This window comes from Colletotrichum truncatum (genome assembly GCF_014235925.2).
Source record: "Colletotrichum truncatum strain CMES1059 chromosome Unknown Contig_0013, whole genome shotgun sequence".
In the NCBI taxonomy this organism is placed as follows: domain Eukaryota; kingdom Fungi; phylum Ascomycota; class Sordariomycetes; order Glomerellales; family Glomerellaceae; genus Colletotrichum; species Colletotrichum truncatum.
In genome coordinates, this window is record NW_027222410.1 from 222,777 (window position 1) to 244,529 (window position 21,753).

The window sequence follows — 21,753 nt, forward strand, 5'->3', positions numbered from 1 at the left end:
TCAACCATAAATTCTAGGGCTCCTTATCAAATTAACAGTTTTGTTCCAGGCAAGAGGCTCTTTTCTCTATTGATTGTTTTACTTATAGCTTACTTTTAATAAGACACATCCGCCATGTATTCTGCCTCTGTTTTAACCGCTATCCTCAGTTTATCCGCAATCACTCCAGCATCAGCTCAATGCAGAGGACCTGCTGGGGCTCGCACAGTAACTTGCCAGAGTTGGCCATGCAGCCTAACGTGGGTGAACGGGGCTGGAAATCTATGCCCACCCGGACAGAGTACAAAATGGCGAATCGTTGAAGACAACTGCCTTCAGGTTCCCAACAACTGCACCTATGAGGTATGTTACTCATTTTTTGCTCCGGTCATATCTGCGGAAATAAAGGCTGACTCGCTGATTACTCTTCTAGTATGACTGCTGTGCGGCCCATTAGTAGTGCTGTCAAAAGTTGGAGTCACACGTGTTAGTTATAACGTCGCACACCCACTTCTCGCACACCCCCACATTTCGCACACCCATAAATCGCTCATGTAGAATTTTACCCTCTTCAACATTCTTTAATATCTTCACCACTTTTACAGCGATTATTATAATTCTTTGAATAGTTACTCTTATACGCTTAATGGGCCAGTATACGGAAACAGAAGTCAATCAAGCTCTCAATGCAGTTGCAAGTGGGCAGAGTGTCCGAAAGGCAGCTCATGATGCTGGAATTCCACCATCAACCCTCCAGTCTCGATTAAAGGGTTCACAGGCAAGAAATGTAGCTTTCTCTAGCTTCCAGAAGCTATCTCCAGCACAGGAAAGTCACTTAGCTGAATGGGTGCGTATCCAGGCGGCGTTAGGGCTGCCGCCAACACATCAACAACTCAAGGAATTTGCCCAGCGAATCCTAGACATCAGAGGCACTACCCAGCCACTTGGGAGAAACTGGATTCAGTTCTTTATTAAGAGAAATCCATCAATCAAGGTTCATAGAGCTAGAGCCATCGATTCTAAGCGTGTCAATGGGGCCTCAACTAATGTAATCAGGCAATGGTTTCAACAACTCGCCCTTCCAGAGATCAAGGCGATCAAACCACATCATCGCTATAACATGGATGAAACTGGTATCCTAGAAGGCAGAGGATCAAATGGCTTAGTACTGGGATCATCAGAAAGCTCATCAATGCGAAAAAAACAGCCTGGGTCTCGGGCTTGGACAACTATGCTTGAGTGTGTCTCTGCAACTGGTCAGGCGCTTCCTCCACTTGTTATTTATCGAGGGAAATCGGTTCAACAACAATGGTTTCCTCTTGATATCCATAAACGTGATATTTACAGTGGTTGGAAGTTCACAGCAACTGAGAATGGCTGGACTTCAGACTCTACAGCTGTGGAATGGCTTGAGAACATCTTTATCCCTCTGACTAAGCCTGATCATCCCTCTGAGCAGAGACTATTGATCCTAGACGGTCATGGCAGTCATGAAACAACAGAATTTATGTATCTCTGTTATAAACACAAGATATATCTCCTTTTCCTACCGCCACATACATCCCACGTTCTCCAACCTCTAGACCAAGCAGTCTTTGGGCCTCTCAAGGCGACCTATCGAAAAGAGCTTGGATACCTCATTCAACACAACGATTCTACAGTTGTAGGCAAACGGAACTTTCTTACCTGCTATGGAAAAGCACGCCAGATGGCATTTTCAAGCAAGAATATCAGAAGCGGCTGGAAAGCAACAGGACTATGGCCCATTTCGATAGCTCGACCGCTCATGAGCCCTCTACTGCTTGAGAATGCTTCCAAGCCCTCAAAGCCAGGCTATTCTACGCCTATGAGGGCCTCTGATGGTGGAAAAGACGAAAACTGGGCATCTGCTACATCCATAGTAGCCTGGTCAACGCCCAAGAAGACAGTTGATCTATATGATCAACTTAGCTTATTCAGCAAGTTGGATAAAGATCAGCAAACGCAGCGACTGTTGTTTCGGAAGGTTCAAAAGGGATTTGATGAAAAGGACTATCAATTGGCTACAGCAGAGAAGAAGATTGCAATGTTGGAAGCAGAAGTTGAGGCTGGAATGGTACGGAAGCGGCGTAAGGTCCAAATGAGCCCAAATTCGAAGTTTGCCAACATTGAGGCAATTCACAAAGCCCAAATTGAGGCTGGCGAAATTGAGGATAGCTCAGATGAATCTAGCGAGCCTGAATTACCTATTAAAACTGGCGATAGTATCACAGTTGCAGGAGACGAATCAGACTTATAGTTATGAAGTTGATGAATACCTCATGATGACCCAATTTATGGGTGTGCGAAATGTGGGGGTGTGCGAGAAGTGGGTGTGCGACGTTATGTCGCGCAACCCATTGGCGTGCCTCGTTTTGAGATGGCGTTCCACGGCTTCGAAACTGGAAAGGTTTTGCTCGACAGACAGTGTGAATGAGTAAGGGTTACAGTAAAAGTCATCGAAAAAGAAACAAGCAGTTCAAAATTCAGCGATGAAGTGCTAGGGCTATTGTTACAAGGTGCAGTAGGTATTGATGTTGCCAACGAACTTGTTAAGTCTCTGGGTGCAAGATGCGACGCAAGAATGATGCGTATTGTGGTTGATCAAAGAGCCAAGAATGTTATTCCGTTATTCTGGCATCAGGTATCATTAGAGCTGCTCGCCCAATTGCTGATCCCATAATGGTTTTTCTCCACCAATTGATAAAACCATAAGTCTACAACTAGAATAAGAAGTATCGGGTGATGACCCTGGAAGGCATATCTCCAAATGATCGTGATTTTGGCGAACATCAAGCATCCTATGGCAATCTAATGCGCTTTAGCGCTCTCCAGCGATATAACAGCCTTACCAACAGTTTTTCTACTAGCAGACCAACCGGTTTCTGCGATTCAGGCGCTATCTTAACAAGACTATTCTTGCTTCTTGGATTGTAGGTGTTTGCTGGCGATGCAGCCTTTGCCTATGAAATCAGACTCTGAGGAATGTTTCTCAAAGTAGTTGTCAACAGGGCAGCATGTTTTACGGCACCTCCATCGGAAGCGAAGATTTGTACCACTTATCGCCTATGGGCCGTGTGAAAGACCGTACCATAGGCGAAGTCGATAGCTGCGCTGACAACAGAGACGGCTAAGGGAAGAGTGTGCAAGCATGGGTTAAAGGTCTTTGTGGTACCGTATGAACTAATACTTAGAAAGACTTAGAGTATGACGACTTCAAACAATCTATTGAAAAGTTTAAGAACGAGTGACAATCTGTATTATTCTAGCAAGGCAATCGGTGACTGCTAAACTAATTTTCTGTGATGAACATCATGGTTTTCAGTCAAGATGTGATTACACGGATCATGCCAACAGCACAACCATCCGAGCCGAGTATTTTAGTCATCGACACTTGCCAAAGCTGATTCAAGAGCCGCGGAGATTAGCTGCGTAGATGGCCGTAACGCAGCTGACTTTGGCAGGCTTGAGTCATGACTAATTAATCTGGTCTGGGGCTATTCCGAGCCAACCTACAATAGGCACACAGCCATATAATAAGAGGTCGTCGTATTTTTGTACGAGCTCCAATTCACATCGCAAACTTTACAAGTCCTTTGAGCTCTCTACCAGTTGCTCTATCCACGCAGAAAGCCAACGTTTTAAATGATACTCTTTAAGCTGGCCCCTGACTTGTTTGAAATCTCATATATCCTACTAGCTGCCCATTGAGATTGTGGGTGGCAGGCCTCGCCGGCCCGTCACGTGGGCTGACGGCCGCCACCACTGGTCTTAGCCAGCCTCCACAGCCCTCTAGCCAGTTAGTTAGTTCTTCCAACCAACAACACCACTTTTCCCATTCTGAGCGTTCTGTGCTGGTTTCGCCCACAGGTTATGAGCCCAGCGTTATTCTTTCGGAATAACGTCGTTTTACCCATTATTCTACTCGTCTGTCAATTTTCTATTGATTCACGAATTTTTGCGATTTTATTCGCTTTATTTACCCTTCTGTGCGATTTTCTCGCTTTCTTTCCTTCCTCTTCGCTGACGAATTTCACTTTCTGACGCGACATTGGCTGCCTGGCGCGCACGAATATCACGTGGCACGCGACCGACCACCACAACCCACTGGTTTTCACGAACACCACGGTCAACAACAGACTTTTCAGTCACAACTACAACTTTTACTTCGATTCCTCGTTTTTCACGAGAATTCAACCATTTCAGCTTCGGTTTTTCGAACCAGCCCATCAGTTTCTCGTATCTTCTACGAGTATTCATTCTTCCCTTCGATTCACCGTATTTCTACGGTCGGATCTCACAATTCCACCCATTTCTCGTGTTCTTACGCAAGATTCTCCCTCCTACACAATCCAACAGCACGCGTAGGTGGCAGCGAAAGTAAGCCATCTAACGTACAGACACGCCTCCAAAGCTGCGGCCTCGGAGAAACGCCTGTGATCGAGGTGCGACTATAAGTCTGTCCCGCACTGTTGTGATACCCTCACTTTCACTTCAAGATGTCTCAAAACGACTTCAAGACCGTCTTCACGCCTCTTCCTCGCCTGAAAGGTGAATCCAACTGGAACACATGGCGCATGCTTGTTACAGCGACCCTGCGAGGATACGACTTCGAGATATTCCTCGAGACTGACGTCCCTCGCCCTGCTGACCCTATCGCTGCAGAGGAATGGAGAAAGAACCGTAACGTCACGAATGGTCTCCTCATGAACGCCAGCGAATCGGTTCTTGACAGACTCTGCACAGCGGGTTGGGTTGACGATGGAAACCCTTACGAATTGTGGCAGGCGCTCGAGAAGCACATTCCGAGAATCTCACAAGACGCCACAGCTGCCCTTGTTGACGAGTTTGCCAAGACCACCGCCAACGATCACAAGACTCTTCACGATGCCCTCAATCGCTGTCACCACCTCAGAAAGCGTATTGAGACCATTCACGGTCGTCTGCCAGACTCCTTCCTCGCTGTTTTCCTCCTTAACTTCTTTAAGGACCGACTTCCCGATACGTACAAGCATTTCACATCGAAGGGCGCCACCCATCCCACGTGGAATGAGGTGGCTGATACGATTTACACGCTTGCCCAAGACGAGGATCAAAAGCGCAGTTATGCCACTATTCGCAACACACCTGGAGGCAAGTCTGCTGGCAGTGGGGGTCCTGCCTCTCCAGCCGTCACCACCACCGTCACCTCCACTGTCACTGCCTCCAAGGAAAAGAAGAAGTGCGACCACTGCAACTGTGATCACGAGACCACAAAGTGCTATGTCGCCCACCCCAATCTCATCCCTCTACACTACGTCAACCGGGATAAGTTGATTGAAAAAGCGAGAAAGCACGTGTGTGGCGATCGCTGCCGCTGGGATCAGCCTACTTCTGTTGATGGCACCCGCCAGACTGTTGTCAGAGCGTCACCTGCCATCTTGGGTCAGTCTGCCCTTGCCTCCATCGCCAGCCCAGCAGTTTTCACTGCTGCCCGCGATGACCTCATCACCCGAGACGATATCGTTCTCGATTCTGGTTGTACTACTTCAACCTTCAACAACTTGCGATATTTCGTCAAGTACGCTGAAAAGAGCGATTTGACACCTTCCACTTCTGCCTCCGGCGCCCCAGTCCGGTCACTTGGCGTGGGCACCGTCTTCTTCCAGACCCAAGACCCCACCAACCCTGACGTTATTCACGATTGGACACTTCACAACGTTGAGTACAACCCTTCCAGCCCAGCCAACTTACTGAGCCCTGGAAAACTTCGTCGTGATCACGTGGAATATGATTGGCAGACCTCAAGCCTCATACACGTGACACAGCGCACTTCCCTTGCCAAAGTTCATTGGGTTTCTGACGTCTGCGTCGTTGAGACTCATGATACTGGAAATCACGTGCCTCGAGATATTGCTGTCAGCCTCGCCGCCTTCCGGGCTACCCAGCGACCGTCTCTTGAACTGATGCACCGCCGGCTGGTTCACGCCCACCCATCACGTGTTGTGGAGGCTTGCCGCCGTGTTGGCATTCGGTTCACAACGTCAGAAATTGACGCTTTCTTCTGTGAGTCTTGCCATCTCAGCAAATCCACTGAACGGATTAGTCGAGACCACCCACTTCCACTTACGAGTATTGGCGATGAAATTCACCTTGATCTCGTTGGTGTTCTTCCCCTATCAACAAAAGGGAACCGTCAGGTTCTACACCTCATGGATAAGTATAGTGGTTACCACTGGGTTGTTTTTCTGCCCAACCACAAGTTTGCCACCATCCTGGCAGCTATCAAGAAATGGGATACTGAATTCTACAGTCTCACCGGCCTCAAGCCCAAGGTTTGGGTTTCTGACAATGCTCCCGAGCTAATCAAGGTTTTCAACGACCCCTACTTCGAGGGTACTCGCCACAACACGACTATTGCCTACACGCCTTCCATGAACGGTACTATTGAGCGTGCTGGTCGTACCATCGTCGAAGGCGCCCGGACACAGCTGATTGACATGTCCCTTCCAGAGGAACTGTGGGATTACAGCATCGATTCGGTGACTCAGATTCTCAACCTCTTGCCCACACCCTCCAAGGGTAACTTGAGCCCTCACGAGATCATGGCGAGAGAGCTGAACTTGGCTGCTGAACGTGAGGCCCCCCACATTGAACATCTCCGAACGTTTGGCTGTGCTGCCTACGTACACAAGAAGGGCCCTCGACGCCCTATGCGCTCTGCCAAGATGGAACCACGAGCAATCAAGGGATTCCTCGTCGGTTACGGTTCTCTTCGTGGCCACATTTACTACGTTTACCTGCCTGATCGAAAGGAGGTTATTCGCTGCAGAGATGTTCGATTTCGTGAGGAACCGCACAAGACAGTGTTGCCTCCAACTACTGGCACACCCAACATTGATGAAATTGAACATGATGCTGCGTTTGTCGAACCAGATATCATCATCCAGTACACCATCCGTCAGAAGCCTATTGAAGGTGAAAAACCCGTGACTGGTGATCCCAAACCAGATGAGACCATCGTTGAAAAAGCGATGGCACCCACTGATACACATCTCATGTCTCCGCCACCAGAGAACCTGTTGGAGACCACTGCTACACCTCGTGACAGCATTACTAACGAATTGAATGATGACGAATTCGTCGCTTCCGTGGAAACAATGGAAACTGATCACCAGGACCCTGATTCCCTCTCCACGATTGTTGAGGAAGCAACGAGTCAACCGGCAGAGTCCTCTCGACCTCGCCGCGCCTCAGCCCAGCGACCACCTGGTCACTACCGAGCCGCCAGTGGCGTACGCTCCTATGCTAAAAAGACTTTTCTATCTGCTGACATTCCAGCTTCACTAACTTCTCGTCAATTCTCTCTCAGCGTGCTTTCTGCTACTGCCCTTTCGAAAGTCCTACCCGACGGCGTGGTGATCCCGAAGTCCTACCGTGAGGCGCAGAAGAGCCCACAGTGGCCCCAGTGGGAACAAGCCTTCGAACGAGAGATGACTCAATTCACGGAAAAGGGGGTTTACGAAGTCGTTTACCCACCACGTGACGCTAAAGTCCTGCCCGGCAAGTGGGTATGTGACATCAAAACCAACAAAAACAACGAAATCGTGCGCTACAAGGCCCGATATGTGGTTTGTGGAAACCACGAGAAAGGTGACTGGTCATCGCAAGAGGTTTACGCTGCAGTTGCCTCTGCCACCGCAACCCGCCTTTTCTTCGCAGTTGTCGCACTTCTCGATCTTGAATACGAAGTATATGATTTCGACACTGCTTTCCTAGCCGCCTCGATTCCAGAGGGGGTTAAGGTGTACGTCCGGCCCCCCGCTGGCTACGCCACTGCAGACAACAAGGTTTGGCTGCTCCACAAGGCACTCTATGGATTGAGAAAATCACCACTTTGGTGGTTTCGACTTATCAAGGGTGAAATGGAACGAATTGGCTTCACTGCTGTTGATGGGGAGGTTTGTCTCTTCGTCAATCACAAGATTAAAGCGTACGTTCTTATGTACGTCGACGACAACGCCATCGCCGCTCCCAACAAGCAAGTCATGATGGAAGTTCGTCGTCTCCTCGAGAAGGTCTGTTCTCTTAAAGACCTCGGCGAGGCTACCGATTTTCTCGGTTTCCAGATTGAACGCGACAGAGCTGCCGGTAAGATTTTCGTTTCCCAAGCCAAGTACGCAAAAGCAGTGCTTCAACGATTCGACTTTGATGGTTTGAGTGCTGTCAAGACGCCTATGGCGACCACTGACGATCTGCCCGTCACCTGGGACAAGAACGAGTGCTCGCTTGACGAACAACAACTTTACATCGAACAAACCGGCTGCCTTAACTTCCTGGTGGCTGGAACTCGCGTTGACATGGCCTACACCGTCAGTAAATTGTCACAGGCGAATTCAGGGCCTTCTAAGGCCCATCTTCGTGCTATTAAGCACTTATTCCGATACCTCAAGGGCACCGTTTATCTCGGTATTGTACTTGGAGGCATCCCCACGATCAACGAGTTGGGGCTCTACGCTGCTGCAGATGCCTCTTTCGCTGACAACAAGCCATCACGAGTCTCGACAGGTGGTTACGTCGTCTTCCTCGCTGGTGCGCCGATTGCTTGGAAGTCAAAGAAACAGACTTTCGTGACTTTGAGCACCACGGAGGCTGAATTCATCAATCTCACACCTACGGCAATTGCTGTGAAGTGGATCAGACGTTGCCTCTCCCAACTGCTCGGCAAACCCATCACCACGCCTACTATCATGTTCACTGACAGTGCCAACGGCTACGACAACGTCATGAACCCACTCAACGAGGCACGAACCCGCCACATCGACGTCCGATACAAATGGATCATACAGGAGGTTCACACTGCGAAAAGCATCGAACTCCGACTCATCAAGGGCGCTGATATGGCCGCCGATGGACTCACGAAGCCACTGGTTGCGGTCAAACACAAGGAATTCGTTCGTTTGTTGGGCATGGCGGAGGGATTGGATTGAGAGGGGGATTTTGAGACTGTGGGACTATTGATATTGAGACTTCGGGATTCGGAGGATTTCACGGCCTCCTATTGGCCAGGTTTAACCGGTAATTGACCGAGTTTTCTAATAGTTGAGAACTCCTCGGATTTGGAGGATTTGGGACTTTTCCTGTATTTCCTATTATTCTACTGCTTTTTCGCTGAGGAGTCTGAGAGGGGGTGTGGGTGGCAGGCCTCGCCGGCCCGTCACGTGGGCTGACGGCCGCCACCACTGGTCTTAGCCAGCCTCCACAGCCCTCTAGCCAGTTAGTTAGTTCTTCCAACCAACAACACCACTTTTCCCATTCTGAGCGTTCTGTGCTGGTTTCGCCCACAGAGATGGTGGCTTTTGAGGAAGCCCCGGGCTTCTCAACATAATGCATTTAAATCTCCTGGATATATTATAATGAATATATTTGAAGTAAAAACAATCAGGAATGCTACGATATTTGCGTTTCGATGTCTATAACTTCCCAACGTTTACGCTCCTTTGGCTCATTCCCACACAGTCGCTCTTTTCAAGACCAACTCGACTTGTCACTTCTTTTTAATTGCTTGCTTTAATTGCATCGCTAATATGTGCCACAGATGTACGCTTTCGGTCTTTCATTGCACTGCTTTCTGTTCTGCCTGTCGCCCACGCTCATGTCCAAAAAGTGGCGGCTATGCGCTGACCTCGGCCGATGACTTCAAAGGCCATTGAAACAGCCATTCAGACCCGGACAACTGGATTCCTAATATCGGCGTCTCTTACAATGGCGGTCCCTCTCTAAATGAGAAACCGAAGACATACAGACCTACAACCATGACGACAGAAACGTGCGAGTGAATGGAAAAAAATTCTCCAGACTACAGCCACCAGAAGCGCTAATGGATCCTGAACGTCGTATCGTAATAAGACCCAGAGTACAGACTTTATGGCCCACCCTGGAGGGAAGATAATCATCCAAGGGAGTCTTGACATTCCCGATCTGAATGGCCATGGTGCTGGTTCCTGGCTTGCTTTCTAGACTCTGGGCGCTGAGTACCGTGGCAATTACTGACATGTGTGTTTTACCCAGCATCAGAAAAAAGAAATGTTACTACCTAGAGCTCTAGGAATTCGCCCCGATTGGAGAATTTGACATCATGGAAAATGTAAACCTTATCGATCGCCATTGGGGCGTTTACCACTGCGGAACAAACCCCAGAGGTGTGATGAGTCGGTCAGTATTGGGGAAAGTGGTAATGGTCCCAAAGTGCTTGTCACGGTACCTTTTACATATACTCTATCGAGATCGACAGACATAATACCCCTGAGACGCTGACATGGCTTGTTGATGATATCCAGTCCCACCAAATCAATGAAACGGCTATTCCAAAGGTTGTGTGGGAGAAGACGGTTCACAGTCTTCACTTCATCCTCACGAACATAGCCATTGGTAGAGGATTTCCCGACGGTGTATATAGCCCCGAGATTCCTACTAATGTGACCGTTTCGCGTGGGCCATTCGGGGGCGAATGCATTACCGTGTACAACATTTTCCAAGGCAGCTGTCATGTGGTGTAGTAATTTTAGTGCTGTTGAACTCGACTTCAAAGAGGTTTAAATCCACGTTGAAGAACTTCTATAGCCGGAAAGCACTTCATCCGATAGCTATCTTTTCAGGTCAAGCTCTTTTCGATAGTCGTAATAATATTCCATAATTGCTAAATATTCGGCACAGAATATCATGTATGGCTAGATGATTCTCAATGAATAACATAGCTTTGAATCACTTCTTACCTCTCACTAGTGCGACTCCCCGTTAGTTTAGTCAAGTTGGTGTCTTTCCTAACCCGTAACACTTAAAACTGAAGGACCTTGCTACGGCTTGTTGTACGACGTTGTGAGACTGTAGGAAGGTAGGATTGGTTGCTTGTTACGGCCCAACCAGTTAGTACCTGGCCGGCGTAGCTATATAATGCAGAACAGGGGATAATAATGCCAGAGTCATCATTACCGAAGCTTTTGCTTTGTGCCACAGTCGGTTGCCCTGATCTGCTCGTTACATTAATCTTATCATTAATGTCAACCCCAGAAAAGCTGAAGCTATACTCAATTCAAGTTATTAGTCTAGATATTACTGTTGCTCATAATATTATGGTTACCTCGCTTACTGGATCTTGCATTTGATTGCTGGGGGAAAATGTGTCTGGCGGCTGCGCGAAACAATACCAAGTGTGAATGACGTCGGTGAATTCGGGGAGTTCGGTGAGCCATGATTGGTCCTCCTCCGGACAGCTGGCACCAGACGGCACCACTACGGGCATTTGTGGCGCACGATTCTATTGATAGGAAGAAAATGAATGACGAAAAAAGCATGGGTTGAAAACAAGGTTCGCGAACCCACAAGATGGAGGGTGTAGCGTCACCCTCACTGGGCGTCCGGGCACGTATGACTGCCATATGATTTCATTGTGTAGAAAATACGAAAATTGGCTTCTCATATACTGCTTTTAATAAAGTTGAAATTAGAATTGCTTTCTCCGAGTGTATACGTTTATGGGCTGAAGAGCTACTGGCCAGCCATCACAGGAATTTTACTTTAAGAAACTGCTCGCATCAACCAGTAGCTCTTGTCCCAAGGCCCAAAATGAACATGCCTAGCTCTATAATCATCGAACTTCCCGGAGGAAAGATATCCGCAGCGTCAAACGGGGATTTGGTTAGAGCACGCGGACTTCGGTATGCGTCTGCATCTCGTTTTCAACGGCCGAAACCAGTCGAAAAGTGGGACGAAATCGCCGACTGCACCGGGCCTGCACCAATATGTCCACAAATTGTACCGTTTGAGCTAGATTTTGTCACTGGACCTATCACAGCCGGGCGTGAGCAGAGCGAAGATTGTCTACATGTATCAGTTACAACAACCGTTGACGCGCTGTCTGATGGTCGCAAACGTCCGGTAATGGTATTTCTACATGGGGGCGCCTATGTCTCAGGCGGTGCTGATCTGGACTGCTACGAACCGTCTGGACTAGTGGAACGTGGGGTGGTCGGTGTGAATATTTCTTACCGACTTGGGATTTTCGGTTTCCAACCCATCCCGGATGTCGCCCCCGCAAACCTCGGGCTGATGGACCAGATTGAAGCTCTTCGATGGATCCAGAGGAACATTGCAGCCTTTGGTGGAGATTCGAATAATGTCACAGTCTTTGGGCAATCAGCAGGGGCGGCTTCCATTCACTTCCTCATGATAGCCGACGGAACTGAAGGCTTGTTCCACCGAGCCATCATCCAAAGCGCGCCACTGGAGCACTGGACGCCTGAACGAGAGAAGATGGTCAAAGATTTGGGTATTTTGGCCCGCGACGAGGTGCATCGCGATTCAAATACTCAGACTTCAGGAGATATGCTGTTGTTACAGCAGCAGTTATTTCTTGTGGCGGAATCGTACGGTTCGCCACACGCACCATTCAAACCGCTCATGGGATCCGAACCACTCCCAGACCAAGCGGACGTTGCTCAGAGGATTTCACAGGTGGCAAAGCGGGTGCCCATGATGATCGGTTACACGAAGGATGAAGGAGTTCCATTCGTCAGAAAGAATGATACTTTACGTCCGTATCTTGCTTTGGCCTTCATTGGGTCGTTCATTGAATGGATAGCGGCATGGTTCATTGGAAAGGTTTTCACCTGGTTCCTCGACGGCTTTCACAAAGAATACCGCCGGGCAGGAGGGACATCAATCCTGTATCGTTTCAACTGGCGCCCCATTCAAAGCTCATTGAGAGCACCCCACTGCATTGAGTTGCCATTCCTCCTCGGTTCTTGGTCGTCATGGAAAGCTGCTCCAATGCTTGGAGGCATGAGCAATCAACATGCAGTAGAGGAGTTAGGAGACAGAATGAAGGGTATCTGGATTGACTTTGCGAGAGGAAACATGGACAAGGAAGTACGGAGTTTCACCATCAAAGGAAACCAAGACTACTGGGAGGTTGTTTTTCGGTAATGACGTATTATGACTGGGTTTGCGCGAAGTTATAGTAGATGCGAGACATTTCCATATCCTTCAACAAGACATGTTCACGCATTACGGAGGTTAGCCAATTCAGAAAATCCTTGGAAGTTTCACAAAGAATGAATACAAAAGATGTCATACAATCTGCCAATTATCTGGTGGCTATTGCGTTTCTTAAATTATAGTTTCGGTGGTAGGGACTGTATAATTCATACACAAAAGCAAATCATCACCAGCTTCTAAGCTAGAGAGAGCACTAACGATTGTGAGATTTACTTTCATGCTCCTCCTACTCCTTGTTCTGCGGGGATCTTGGTCAGAAACTTGTTGCGAAAATTTCAGGTGTCTCAAGCGCAAAAACTTACGAGGGCAATCCACGAGACCATTGGTCCAAAAGCAATACCGCTGTTGGAGGCGGAAACAACGAGGTGCTTTTGCTCGTCTTCCTCTGGTTCCTTCCACGGAAAAGAGTCATAGAAAAACCAACTTTTCCAGGTGCTACGACTCATCAGCGTGCTTATGTCGGTTACATCTCCATTCTCGGAGTGGTTGAAGATAGGACACAGCCATGCCATGTCCCCTCTGCCATTGCCCGTCATAGGGACGGGATGAATCACTGGATAGCTCTCATCTAGGCGATGCTGGTCAATGTTTCGTGATTCCCATTCGCCGTCGTTGCATGTCGGGATCTTGATTTTCCAGGTCGGCTCATCGATGGTGTACTCAATCCGCTGCTGCTTAATAATTCTGCAATTCAGCTTGGGGTAGACCCAGATTTGGTCTACCTGAATCTTTCCCATTTCTTGGATTGATCTGGTCTTCCTCCTGTGCTCAGACTTCTCGGCGTAACGGAAACTGACGCTGGTTGACGCCTTGGCCTCGGCTGTGATGCCCGCGTACGAGCCACCTGCAGAAATAGACAGGGAAGCCATTGCATCAGCAGCAAAATCACTTATTCTCGCGTCCTCGGTTTCTACCGTGACCTCTGTGACAACCTCCGATAAAGGATACGTGTCACGACGAGACACGACTGGTATCCATTCAATAGGCTCAACCAAGTATAAAGTCCCTTCGACCCGGTACCATTGGTACTCGATGTTGTATCCGTGAAGAACAGGGACGGCTACACGTTTAGGTAGTTCCCCGAAGCGCTTAGCGTCGATGCCGAAATATTTCTGTAGCTCAGCGGGAGTCAAGCCATATCCTTCAGCTTTGCCCAAAGATGGTTTGATCCGACCGATCATTTCCGGGTTGAAAATCAAACGTTTGTCTGTATGCAGCCATGAAGGGGGGTTTTGTACCTTTGACATGATTGCTATGTGGAAACTCTGTAGGTGGCTTTTTGTCTTGTATGGGTAGATGAGCTAAGATGTTTGTCATAGGAAACTGAAAGATCGTTTGATAAAATAATGAAAAGCTTTCCGCAACGGTATGAATTGGGAATAAACAAAAGGACTGAATTGCAAAAGGTTAGCACTCATATATATAGAATGCAGAATTGCTATCCTGATGGCTTGGTCCTACGAAGCATGAGACAATTTAGTTACACAGATCAATACAGCACTGGAATCATGGATTTTTTGCTGATTTCAAATCGCACTAATTAAAGCCGCTGCTCACCTGAATAGCGTAGACAGAGTAAAGAGATTCTGGGATCCTAATAGGTACCAAGGAGGCCAGAAACACATCAAGTCACCAATTGTGTTCTTCAACCTATACCAGCACTGGCACTTCGAAACCTTTGTAGCACGCTTTTTAAGGAAAGACACAACGTCTCCATCACACACGTGATACCAGAACAGGATGATGTGGATTACCAACCCAGCACATTGTCGTACGTCGTGCAACAGTGATAGTAGTAGGAGCAGCAGCACAAACCCCGAAGGTCAATTGGACTAGCTTTCTCTGTACTCCACGGATCACACTGAAGTTTACGCAGCTTGCATCTATGAACTCATATTTGCCAATCTGTTGGGATATTAACTGCGGCGGAAGCTACATACATCTTTGGAAATATACGCCGGGATTTATTTACACAGGCAGAATTAAAGTAACCCAACAAAACTTCTCCCATGCATCCGAAAGCTTTTGAGATATCACGGCCAGTGGTAAACTTACATCAATTGTCTTTTAACCGTTAAATAGCTGAACAGAATTAGAAGGATCTAAGTCAGCAAGGAGACAATCGACTTGCAGTCGTATAGCACGTAAAACACAGGCACACAGAAGACCAGCTTCCAGCATTGAGTGATCTCTGTTGTGAAGCCTTTGTAATACATCATAACGAGGCAGTACAAGATAAATTACTTACTTCAGTTTCTGCACTGTTGGATGATCATTTAATAGAGTCAAGCTAAGAGTAACCATTTCTTTCCTCTATTATCTTATAAAAGTTGAAAGTTCGGAACTTCTTATATCATTCACAACTTACCGACTGTGTAGACAACGTTTGAGAGCAATATAAATTAAGATACGGGATTAAGCTAACCATAAGTCTGCCAAAGCAAATCGGCATCAAAGTTGTTTTGCGACAGGTACTAACTGGAGAAAGGCGAGGTCATTTCTTTTGCATATTTCTATACGAGAAATGGTGTGCCGTCGAGGTTGTGTGCACTACGTCGCGAACTGATACTGCAAACAGACGCCCTTTTGCTTTTAAATGACTAAATATGAAACACATATTGTACGGGAGGGTAAGTAGATTTGCCAGTCTGCGACACCACAACACATCATAGCCAACTCATGTGACAATGACGGCCACGGAGAGGGAGAGGAGAATAATAATACGAACCTTGACTTTCTTATTAGTAAGAGCTTCTCTGGTTGAGAGATAATACAACAGTAGCAAATAAGAGCCTGTAGGATGCACTGTGTCGCAACCTGCTCGGCCGGCGCATCCACCCCCGCCCGCGCTGGTTAGCTGCAGCTAGAGACTGGAATATTAACTACACAACTAGTACTTCAAAGAGGAGGGCGCATGTCTGAACGATAAACTACAATGCCGAAACACCAGAGATATTGCGGTATTACGCGAATGCCTACCATTAGGACGCCGTTATACTCGCATTGACATTTCCAATTGACTTCAGTAATAACCACAAGCCGTTCTTTACCGACATCGCCGAGAGTGCGCATGCTGCTCAAGAAAGGAGAAGTAGTTTAATAGCCTGCAAGGACGAAGTTCATAGCCCCGATTCTGAGGTTCATATTCATAGCCTCATGCGACGCGACCAACCTCAAGTTGTAGGAACTTTGGGAAATACGACGAGGTTGCCAGTAGTTGGGCGCCATGATTTAGCAATTGTGGGGAGAAGAGATATGCTAATATAAGCCAGAGTTGAGAATCTTGACTGGAGTCCAGCGTTTAGAGTTTGGATTTAGATTGTTTCCCATCTGAAAGGGCGAAATGATGGTGTTGAGTTAACAGTAATCGGATGATGGACAAAGATGCCGCTCTCGGCTCAATGGCAGCCGAACCCGCAGCAACTGGGAGGAGTTAAAGACGAGAATAGCCTTGAGGAACTGCATGGCCGCGATAAAGACAGTAATGCATGACTGTGGTATCATGTGGCAAGGTGTTGAGTTGATGAGGGATAGACAGGATTTAAGTATGGCGGTATTGATCATGTTATCAGTAAGCACTAGTACTAAAGGGGCGTTTTCTAATAGACAGATGCACTTATCCAACGAATAAACGACTGCCAGCAATTCACGTTCAGCTGCATCGTAATTCCGCTCCTCTTGGGTCAATGAACGGGAGATGATAGCGGTAACACGTCGCTTTTAAGTCAGTATAGCTCCAGTTCTAAACAGGCCAGGATTGGTTATAATATTGGATGAACATCATGTAGTGTTTTGTTGGTTTCAGAAATGCACACTGAACATCTCGGTTTCCACTTGATTTTCTTGCCAACCTATTTTACATTATAAGTTATTTTTCTTTAAGGTATAAGTAAATACTGACCGATATAGCAGAGAATATATTACGGCAAATATAGAATCATCGTTGCGGAGATGATTTTTAAACCGATGATTGCTTGTAATTCTCTTTATTGCTCGGTATAGGCTACTTTTCAGTCGTTTATTTCTCATAGATAGGCTGTATCGTCCCATTATAGTAATCAACGGAATACGTAGGTGCTCTTTTTCTTGTTAATTTCAATTTGTGCATAACTTAGACGTCCTACGACCTTCTTCGTCGTTCGTCATTGGGATGCACTCAACTCGCGTTCACGTATGAATGAGGATGTTGTTGATGTGAACTGTTGATCTTCGCCCAGAAGTTTAGACAAAACTTCTACTCGTATAATCCGTAAGGTGCCGTAAACTTTATCTGACAGAAGCTTTCCGCAGCGGCCCCACTGCACTAGCAAGGACTAACGGAAATGTTATTCTGAATGTCTGACATGACCACAGTAGTTTTCCGGCCAATAGCCTACATTGTCCAATAGCCTATATCGTCTGACATACTTCCGTCCAATACCTGCCCTGGGATTCATGTAGCGTCGCAAAACACGCTGGAAAGGGTTTCAATTTTCAACTGCGACAGCTGTTTTATTGCCAATTCTGCAGCGGCGATGAGTAAGGCCCGTCTCAGCTCTTCACCTGTTTGAAGATAGGTCTAAGAACTCACTCGTTTGTTTTCCGCTTCTCCTGTCCGAAATAATCATTGGAGTACTGACGATGTGCCTCAGTGTAGAATTAAATGTGAAGATATATATTGCGCATCTACATATTTCACTTCGATTTTCTACCGTTGTCAATCAACGCCTTCTTTTGAGCAAGTTCCATCTTTGTTGTTTCTTCACCAAAAGCGACGATGTTTCTACGTTTGAATAGACTTGTTTGCCTTATACTAACCGCCGGCTACTTTAGCTCTCGGTTGTTAGGGGAGAGTGGTTTGTGGATAACTTTGTATCCTCTAATTATCAATGCGCCCGCGGATTCAACCTTCGCACATGTCTTTGGGTTTTGACACAGGCGTTTGACGGTTGGGGTTCGCGAACTGTGACCGTCCAGTCCGGCAATTATATTCGCTGGGGTCAATCACGATGCGTCATCGAAATCTCTAATTACCGGGGACTCACGACCAGCATTACTGGCTCTCAACTCGTCACCGGTCTTATCCAAACCGCCTTCATGACCGCCGATGGTTCTCATGGCATCTGCTGGGGAGCCTCCGATTGGAGAGGCAGTGCCAAAAACCCGTTGATTACTGTAGCGCATTCGGACTACTTTCACGGTGACGTGGGGAACCCCTATAGACGAAGTGTCGACAACACAAGCCATGATGTCCGGGGACAAGCCGAGGACCCTTCAACGAACGAGTTTGCAGCGCATCTCGCCACCCTCGACTTTGAAGAGCTCGAGAAGAAGTTCGAGGACGATCCAGCTCTAGCGGCCCGAGAAGACGCTGCTCTCAATGCCGCCGTGGCCAAGCTGCAACGCTCACAAGGTGAGCCAGGTTCTCCACGGCTACATCCACGCGACATGACCAAGAAGACTCTCAGTAAGCGTGCCTTGCGCCTTGGCACGTGCACTGCGGTGAGAAACGACCCTGAAGGCATAACTCAAGACTGCTACTGTTATGAGTCCACCAACCAGGTCGGCACATCTGCTAGGTATAGCGTCACCTGCCAAGGCAACGAGGCGGCGACCAACTCCTGGAGCCGGGGCATCATGTTCGATGCCGTGGGGAACCTGCGATACCTCATTGAGCGACTGAATGAGTTCGGCTGGAATGGACTGGTCACCGTTGCCGGCTCGCACGCCGGAACTGTGCTTTTCGTCCCACAGAACACGCGGCAGCAACCCTCGGATCGGTCTGCGAACTGCTGCGAGCTTCTAATACACAACGTCGTCACGAATGCCAACATCCTGCCGAGAGATTGTTTCTGCCACCAGGACGCCCCTTACCAGGGATGGAACATGATGACACAGAACCCCATGGACATCGTTGCTAGTTAGAGGATTAAACGAAATCGGAGTCAGCTTCGAACTTTCAAAAATTCCAGCCAGAGACATGTGTCCATAGATTTTCAACCCGTCAGCAAATGGTGGTAGCGACAATTCTCAAAATCGGCCAGAGAAGTCGCATACCCTGACTCATTGAATAGAAATTTCCACATCCTGAACAAGTTCTTTGTCCTCCTTGGTAGTGAACCCCTTCTTCTGTTGTGTGAATGATGTCGAGAACATCGATGATAGTCACGTAGCCCTCATCCAGACCACCGTTCTCAATCTTAAGTACGTATTTAGAAAACGTTTTATTATGAGTCGTGTTACTAGCTGTTCTGATGTCTAGAAGAGTGTTGACTTTTTGAAGTATGAGTTATGCAGACTAAGTTAAAGTGGGAGTATATATATACCTTATTTAAAATAGCGATGATGCTAGTGCGAAGCTGTGTAGTTATCTCTACTTTGCTGTAGTTGTACTTCAGGACTTTCCTCTTCTTTAGCGAGGCTTGTAGTCCTGCAATAATACTAATTTCGATACGTGAGTGATCTTCGCGACCATGTGTTTTCTGGGTCATGTATCGAATGCATAGTCCTTAGCCACGAGAAATAGGGTTTCTATTAAAGTTTCAATTAGGGAGGACTTTGCAGAACTCAGATCTCCCGCTGCATAGAGCTAAGTCAAAGGTAAATGTGTGATAATTTAACTCTCGTAATTAGTCGATCTTCTAGAGGTAGGAAAAGCTTGTAAGAGGGGTTGATTATAGCATCGATGCGGAGCGAATGGCTTCCAGATCGGAGCCTTGAAGATTGAGGAGTCATAGTAAGTATTGATTTACGCAAGACGTCGTTATCGATAGGATTTAGCTAGTAGAGAGGGGGTTACGTCGAGCTTTGTGGTTAGGAAATTGGAGTTGTTGATTAGAGGCAAGATCTTTATCGAAAAGTAGAGAAAGTAACTAGATGAACAATTCTAGGGTCCTGAAGAATGAATATTTAGATTGAAGAAGTAGGGAATGCACGGCCTCCCGCATATTATGTTTCTTTTTCGTGGCGGTGAGAAATCGAGTATTTAGAAACCTGCAGGCCACAAACCAATCACCGTTGCCACTTCTTCACTATCTCTGCAACCAACTCGACTTCGGACCTTTCTCTCCGCCAACGTATCAGTGTAGAAGATCCCGTTATTGACTAATTGTAGGCTGTAATAATTGAATACTGCTTCTTCTTATGAAATTCAACTTAAAAAGCGATCATGCGGCCAGGGTCAAAAATCCGTTTGGCCGTCTCCTGAACATCGTCAAAGCGCATAAAGTTACAGCTTTCACTGTCTAAATGGTTGCCAACAGCAGCCAAAGTCCCAAACTTCTTATCACAACGTGGGTTCGGGCAGTGGTATAGATCCTGTTGATGCCTAGGCGAGTTAAGATGCTGATTAAGTGAATTGAGGCGTTTGAAAAGATTTCCGCACAGGAAACACTCAAAAGCTTCAGCCTGAGCATTGTAGGACTTGTGAGTCGCCTCAAAACTGCTTGGAACAGACCACTCGAGCAGTCGCTCGGTTAACAGGTCATTTGGGTCTTTGCGTCTAACTGCTTCGTAAACCTTGATTCGGTCCAAGGGAGCTTTCGGACATGCACCCTGTTCAAGATGATGAAAAACGCCGCCTGCAGTCACGTATGAACCGTGACAGAAAGAGCAAGATACATTTGTACCGCGATGCTGCTTGCTATTGCGATGCTACAGGCGTTAGATATATATAGTGGCTTCTGGATCTATGACATACCATCTTGATGCTATTCAAGTCTTGGAATTCTCGGTCGCATGAGTCACAGTAGAAATGTTCCTCGATCTCGTGGTTTCTCAGCTCTTCCTCATCACCAAAACCCTCCGAGCAGGAGTCGTAGTCGCAGTAGTAATCCGCTTCATCAGAAGCCGACTCAGCCCAGTGATCAAGAGCGTTCATATGCTGTTCGACAGCTTGTTGACTTTGAAAATAGCGGTCGCAACTGTCGCATTCAAAGTCGGGAACCTCATGAAATTTGGCGGCCACATGCTGATCGCGAGACCTCCATGTAGGCCATGTCTGCCAGCATGTACCACAAGTGAAAGCCATCTGATTGTGGTGGAAAAATCAGAAAGTTGAGTTGCTAAAATGGGCAGCAAAATACTGACTCTTTATATGCTCATTGCCACGCATGTGCAAAGGGAATGATTAGGTCCTATGTGCACGTATCATTATCCGCGGCTTGGCATGCATGGAAAGGGTGGTTATAAGATCACCGCGCGTCACTAACTGAACGTTGACGCGGTAGTGCCAATAGAAGTGCCGGTACCGCAGCGTCGTTGAGACATGGCGCCCCCTTAACTTTGTTTCAAGTCTGGCCATGCATCTGGCCTCCTACAGCTGCATCTTGGCGTCTTGTGAGAATGTATTCTCAGACAGTCTCTACAGCGATGGAAGATGACGAAGGCTTCGTAGAGCTAAGTGCTGCATGCTGGGATGTATGGTAGACACGAAGTACGAAGGATAGGGTTGCTTAAAGTACTATGCTATAGTCATTCTCCTGTTTTATCTGTACCTTCCGATATGGAAGGTCTTCTTCAAGGTCTCTAGACAGCGCCTATTAGTTAAGATAAGTGAGGTTAGAGTAAAGACATGTAGATTTTATATTTAATAGTTAATTTCTTAGAAAAGAAAACTACTAATATTTGTAAGTAAAATACTCTTGAAACTAACTAACGTACATGATAAGCGAGTGAGACAGACAAGCGAGTGAGACAGTAAACCGCGACCGTCGCACCTTGACGCGACCGGCACCTTTTCCT

The 21,753-nt window shown here is 47.2% G+C and overlaps 7 protein-coding genes across 7 annotated transcripts; 5 read left to right on the plus strand and 2 right to left on the minus strand.

Moving 5' to 3' along the window:
* Window positions 1-1,099: 1,099 nt before the first annotated feature.
* CTRU02_215124 (transposase) lies at window positions 1,100-2,257 on the plus strand (the record flags this gene model as incomplete). The annotated part of the gene is made up of 1 exon (XM_036731924.2): window positions 1,100-2,257. One exon carries the CDS (start codon window positions 1,100-1,102, stop codon window positions 2,255-2,257), a length of 1,158 nt encoding a protein of 385 aa, XP_036576312.2.
* Window positions 2,258-3,870: 1,613 nt separating this feature from the next.
* CTRU02_215125 (uncharacterized protein) lies at window positions 3,871-4,041 on the plus strand (the record flags this gene model as incomplete). Its single annotated transcript, XM_036731923.1, has 1 exon — window positions 3,871-4,041. The coding sequence occupies one exon, from the start codon at window positions 3,871-3,873 to the stop codon at window positions 4,039-4,041; it is 171 nt and encodes a 56-aa protein (XP_036576311.1).
* Window positions 4,042-4,496: 455 nt separating this feature from the next.
* CTRU02_215126 (reverse transcriptase domain protein) lies at window positions 4,497-8,966 on the plus strand (the record flags this gene model as incomplete). The annotated part of the gene is made up of 1 exon (XM_070206373.1): window positions 4,497-8,966. One exon carries the CDS (start codon window positions 4,497-4,499, stop codon window positions 8,964-8,966), a length of 4,470 nt encoding a protein of 1,489 aa, XP_070059932.1.
* A 2,635-nt stretch (window positions 8,967-11,601) lies between these two features.
* On the plus strand, window positions 11,602-12,960 carry CTRU02_215127 (carboxylesterase type b; the record flags this gene model as incomplete). Its single annotated transcript, XM_036731921.1, has 1 exon — window positions 11,602-12,960. One exon carries the CDS (start codon window positions 11,602-11,604, stop codon window positions 12,958-12,960), a length of 1,359 nt encoding a protein of 452 aa, XP_036576309.1.
* Window positions 12,961-13,258: 298 nt separating this feature from the next.
* CTRU02_215128 (uncharacterized protein) lies at window positions 13,259-14,213 on the minus strand (the record flags this gene model as incomplete). Its single annotated transcript, XM_036731920.1, has 2 exons — window positions 13,259-13,270; window positions 13,335-14,213. 2 exons carry the CDS (start codon window positions 14,211-14,213, stop codon window positions 13,259-13,261), a joined length of 891 nt encoding a protein of 296 aa, XP_036576308.1.
* Window positions 14,214-18,108: 3,895 nt separating this feature from the next.
* CTRU02_215129 (uncharacterized protein) lies at window positions 18,109-18,936 on the plus strand (the record flags this gene model as incomplete). Its single annotated transcript, XM_036731919.1, has 1 exon — window positions 18,109-18,936. One exon carries the CDS (start codon window positions 18,109-18,111, stop codon window positions 18,934-18,936), a length of 828 nt encoding a protein of 275 aa, XP_036576307.1.
* A 1,230-nt stretch (window positions 18,937-20,166) lies between these two features.
* CTRU02_215130 (zinc finger protein) lies at window positions 20,167-21,040 on the minus strand (the record flags this gene model as incomplete). Its single annotated transcript, XM_036731918.1, has 2 exons — window positions 20,167-20,664; window positions 20,711-21,040. The coding sequence occupies 2 exons, from the start codon at window positions 21,038-21,040 to the stop codon at window positions 20,167-20,169; spliced, it is 828 nt and encodes a 275-aa protein (XP_036576306.1).
* Between the last annotated feature and the right edge of the window lie 713 nt (window positions 21,041-21,753).